We start from the raw sequence: 5,443 nt of genomic DNA on the forward strand, positions 1-5,443 counted from the left end.
TATATATATATATGCAACATTTGGTATCCTGAACACCCAAATCAAAAACAAGCCTTCTCTCTTTCCCCTTTCATCCCGTTTAGTGGCTGCCGTGCGGGTGAGCCCGTGCCACTCGCGTCAGCCCTCCATCATCTCTGACGCCTCTGCGATGGAGGGAGACYGGTCGTCCACCCCCAGCGACATCAACTCACCGCGTCATCGGACTCATTCGCTCTGCAATGTAAGGGCTGCCCACCACTGCACCCTCCCAAGTAATCACCTCCTTTGTGGTAACTGCTGACCGTTTGGCTGCCTGGCTGCTGTCGTTTCTGTCCACCATCCTTCTGGCTGGGTTCACTCTTTTTTTTTTTTTTTGCCCCACATTGTCTGCTGCGTGTCCCCTCTGTGGATGTGATTTGAATTTCCTGTCAAATTCAGTGGCAGCTGTTGATTTAWGCATGCATGCCCGGCAGCATGAAAAGAGTCCCTTCCCCTATGTGATCTTTTTTTTTTTTGTTCTTTTAGCCATCCCCTTCACTGACTTCCTTGCTCTTGCATCACTTGGCTCCTTTTGCTCCTCTGTTCATCTTCTATTTCCCTCTGGTGTCCCTCTCCTTCTTCCGTCAGTCCCTAGAAGATCTGGAGGAGGCGAAGCGTAAGAAGAAGAAAGAGAAGATGGGCTTGGGGTCAYTGTCGCGTGTCTTTGCCCGGGGAAAGCAACGCAAGTCTCTGGACCCTGGTTTGTTTGATGGTACTTCAACACCCGATTATTACATAGAGGAGGATGCAGACTGGTAAAGCACACACATCTAAGCGAACCACCTGAAGAGCTGTTGGGGCACTTGTCAGAGGACGTCACTGTGCGATGGGGGAATGAGTGTCACTGTGTGTACAGATATACTATTTTGTGTGCCTGTGTAGTTTTCACCTGCACGCATACTTGTAGGTGTGTGATAATGTGCACGTGAGTGTGTTTCCTGTGGTCAGAAGCCATGTCAGAAGTCAGAGGCGCCTTTTATTTTGTTTGATTGAAGTGTAAATCTTGAAGTAAATTGCACTGTATGTAATGTACAGTCTTGTAAATAACAGGGAGAGGGTAATGCAGCCACAACACGGACCTGCTCTGTTGTTCCCGCTCTCCCAAACAGCTGTGTTAATGCAATTGTTCTGCAATTTTGACTTTTTGTTTTCATTCGACTGGAAACTTGAAGGACTGCTGTAACTTGTAAATAACAATTGTTGTGCACTTTGTGCGTGTAAATGTTCCCATGTCCCAAATGCCTTTTTTGTTCTTTTGGATATGTAACCCCCCCCACTATTTAAAGTCCTCCCTGTTTTTTGTCCTGCCTGGTACCCCCCACCCCTCCTCACACACCACCACCCCCTCCCCCACGCTGCCATAATGAGAACAGTTTCCTGTAGGCAACATGCAGACTCCTCAAATCCGCCATCAATTCGGCTGTCGGGTAACTGCACAGAGATGCTCATTGACTCAAAAACCTGACAAAAAAAAGAAGAAGAAGCTGAGCGTGGAAACCAAAATCTGTGATTAACAGTTTGTGTCACAGTGCCATGAAGTCTAACAGGAAATGCAAGAAATGTTTCTATCTGCTCAGATAGAAGATGCACACTAAACATGTGACATGCATGGTTTCACAGTTCCCCACAATGCATGCAGAACTCTGAGAGATGTTAACAAGAAGGTGGTTTAAAAAGAGAGGTCAGTTTTTCATGATTTTCTCTATTTTTAGGAGAAGATTTCTAAATGTGACCTGTTTTTTTGTTTGTTTTTACTGCTTTAATTCAAATATAAGGTTTTATCGCCTCACCCAAAATGCATCTTAGTTTTAATCTGCACCTGCGAGGCAAACCTGTCATGCAAAATTACATTTGAAATATTAAAGCTCAGCAACATCTCCAAAGAAACCCTGCTTTGAATTGTTAAATAATTATTCTGCTCTGTCCCATTCCTTTTTGAAGAATCTCACAGTTGCTTGAAGCAATCATTATATTCATACTGTAWAAACGCTTCTGATGGGGATAGGATTATACCATGAGAAATCAGTCTAAAACTGATGGTCAAGCCTTTTATATACCCGTGGAACTGAGGTAATTTTAAAATGATGACCAGAACCTGAATTAAGGGGAGAAAATATTAAACAAACTACTATGACATTAGTGATTGCCACCTGTGAGGGTTAAAAATCAGGGTTTAAACACTCCATTAATTCAAATATCTAGCTTTTTAAGTAACCCTGTGAACTCACCAGAAATTCCTATGCGGCATTTAAGCCACGGCAGAAAAAAGGGAAAAAAAGCAATTAACTTTGTGCCAAAGGTTAATAACATTTCTTCAAGCAAAAGAATGTCTGTATACACTGGATTCTTTTCATCCTGGATTGAGTCTGAGTCTGCACTGCCCCCTCTGGAAATCTTTTCTCTACCTGATAATAAACTAACACTGGGTATTCATCAGTGTCACCTAAAACCCAACAGAGTGCCAGATTACATGGAAGCTGTTTCTACCAGCAGTGTTTATCAGGGTTGTTCATACGAGCAGTGAGGTGAATCYATTTAACTCTTTGCTCAGTCTTTTTACGCTAATAGATTAAAAAAAATAATCCATGAATGAAATTCTAGGATAAATCACCACATAGTTGTATACATAGGAAGAAGAGCTCAGCTAAGTTATGTAATTACCATATATTGACATTTATGACAGTAAACTTTTTATGTTTTATCTGTTGATTGGGGAAGCAACATATCAAAAGAAACACATTGTATAGTTTCCTTTATTTTGAGCCACTTTTTTCCACAGATATTTAAATTTTTTGTAAATGAGATATACTTACAGAAATGAAATGAAAATTAAAATAATAATAATATTAATAATTATTATTATTATTATTATTATTATTTTTATCAAAGAGTTTTATTTAAAGTCAAAGGTGTAGGCCTCAGTGGAGGATTTCTATTCTGAAGCCCTGAGATGTTTTAGAATTAGCAACTTTTTAAGGCATGGCAACAATGTTACATCATAAAGAACTAAATAAGAAAAAGAAAACGTATTTTAAAATAAAAGAAATCTCAATGATTTTCATGTGGCTGTCCTCTCTTTTCCTGTGTTTGTGTTGTGTAACTGTCCTTGTGTGGTGTTATGGTTWTAATCCTGATTTGTCCTTTTTTTTTGCTGTTGGGGTTAGATTGCCATTTGCATAGTTTTCTTCAGCCCTGCAAGTTCATCTGAGAGTGGTTTCCAGCTTCTAAATGGTCTCATTTTCTCACTTTCCCATGTTTAACTTTTAGTCCAAAGCAGAACACCTCTCTACATCGTTTGAAATGTTACATTAAATCCAGTCGTCTAAAAGGGAAGTGGAGGGAAGATGAGGCCATGTCTGATAGCTGAGACAGATCCTACGTGTCAGCACATGGTGTCAATAATGGTCTGGACTGATGTGACCACTAACCTCTAACACTTGACCCCACCCCCTCCTGTCAAACTTCCATCAGACTCTCTCAACACAGTGGAGCGACCCAAAACTGCAACCAGTCAAACTCAGTGGGTTCAGGATGATCAGGACCTAGCTGTTTTACAAAGACTTGCACTGGGTTGCAAACTGTGTTGGCGGGTGCTTTCTAACTCTGAAACATAACAAACTGATGTGACTTCTAGCACTTCTTCAAGTTGAATTGTGTTCTTATGAAAACAAGTGAGCGCTGTAACAAAATCTGTTTAAGGAGAAATGGTGAGATTTATATTTTTGCCTCAAGTGGATGAGTTTAAGTATCTGGGTGTCTTTTTCACAAGTGAATGTAGGATGGAGCGGGTGATGGATCGATGAATTGGGGTCTCGACCTCAGTAATGAGGATGTTGGTTCGGTCAGTTGTGGGGAAGAAAGAACTGAGTCGAAAGGCAAAGCTCTTGGTCTGTCTACGTTCCAACCCTCACCTATGGTCATGAGGCGTGGATCATGACAGAAAGAACAAGATCCTGGATACAAATGTCAAAATGAGCTTCCTTCGTAGGGTGGCCGGGCTCAGCCTTAGAGATGGGGTGAGGAGCTCTGTCATCCGTGGGGAGCTCAGAGTAGAGCCGCTGCTCCTCCACATCGAAACAAGTCAGTTGAGGTGGTTCGAGCATCTGGTTAGGACACCTCCCTTAAGAGGTGTTCCGGGCACGACCCACTGGCAGGAGGCCCCGGGTAAGATTCAGGACTTGCTGGAGGGATAATGTATCCTCTCTGGACTAGGAACCCCTCTGGGTCGCACAGTGTGAGCTGGAAAGTGTCGTTGGGAGAGGGACGTCTGGGTTTCTCTTCTGGACCTGTTGTCTCTGCAACCCGACTACAGATAAGCAGAGGAAGATAGAGATATTTTTGTATTATACAACAGTAGAAATACTGCCCGAGTTAGCCAAAATAAACAAATAGATTAGACCAGGGATTCCCAAACTTTTCCATGCCATTGCACCCCAAATGGCTTTAGCTTCATGGGAGTGAGCCCCTTGCAAACCTACAAACAATACCACAAAATATGTAAAGAAACATCAAATTTTAAAATGTTTTTTCTCACCTTTATTCACAGGTAAATAATTATTACATTTGTTTAGCATAATAATTAACTAACATGTTTCAGACACTATTAAATTCCCACTGAAAAAAAACAAATTTTCAACAAACTGATTATGATCAGAGAAGAACAAACATTTTCTGAAACACATTTATTAGGAGTTTAAAATGTAATTCTCTCTAAAGGTTTAGATTCCACCCGTGAACAGTCAGAACAACAAGATCACTGGTGTCTCTGTCTGTCTGATACCAGGGTTCATATCTTCATCCTCAGCAGAAAAAGAACAAGGATGTCCATAGCTGGACTGCAGTGACATCTCTGCTCCTTAAAAATTGTTTTATTGTTTCCAACAGTTTACAAGAAATCACATACGTAAGCCATGAGCTGATAGAAAAATATATATATTTTATGTAATTATTTATTTATTGTAGATCACAATAAAACTGGTTGATCGAAATGAAAGAAGAGAAAACCATAATTCATGTGYATTCATGGTTTTGTTGTTAACATGGTTTGAGGCTGTTTGGCTGACACCACTTTTTCCTCTGATTAAAAACAAAAAGAAACATTGTAAAAATCATATTATAGTTATTTAAAGCAACACTGTGCTTCCAGTAGGTTGCCTTCACTAGAGATAAGAGACAGATCTACTTGGAATGGAGCARTTCTTGCCAAAGCAATAAATTTTATGCAGTGAGTTTATGCACTGCTCTTTGGAAGGCACATAAAAGCACGTAGCTCAATATAGAAGACTGAAACCTAATAAAAATATCTTTATTAGAACCCAATAACTTCTATTTTTTTAAGGGATTACAGTAAATTTTGCCAAAAAGGTTGTACTTTTTCCTCTTACTGGCAACAGCACACACACACACACACACACACACACACACA

The 5,443-nt window shown here is 40.5% G+C and overlaps 1 protein-coding gene across 2 annotated transcripts in view; it reads left to right on the forward strand.

The window, feature by feature from the left end:
- Nucleotides 1-3,075, forward strand: part of LOC106524179 (kazrin) — a 172,003-nt gene extending 168,928 nt beyond the window's left edge. For both annotated transcript variants that reach the window (XM_014017885.1, XM_014017886.1), the window contains 2 exons: nucleotides 84-220; nucleotides 607-3,075. In XM_014017885.1, the coding sequence (XP_013873339.1) occupies nucleotides 84-220; nucleotides 607-777 (308 nt within the window). In that variant the 3' untranslated portion in view covers nucleotides 778-3,075. The remainder of the gene's footprint in view (nucleotides 1-83; nucleotides 221-606) is intronic.
- Nucleotides 3,076-5,443: the final 2,368 nt, after the last annotated feature.

Source organism: Austrofundulus limnaeus, unplaced genomic scaffold (assembly GCF_001266775.1).
Source record: "Austrofundulus limnaeus strain Quisiro unplaced genomic scaffold, Austrofundulus_limnaeus-1.0 Scaffold178, whole genome shotgun sequence".
Classification (NCBI taxonomy): Eukaryota; Metazoa; Chordata; class Actinopteri; order Cyprinodontiformes; family Rivulidae; genus Austrofundulus; species Austrofundulus limnaeus.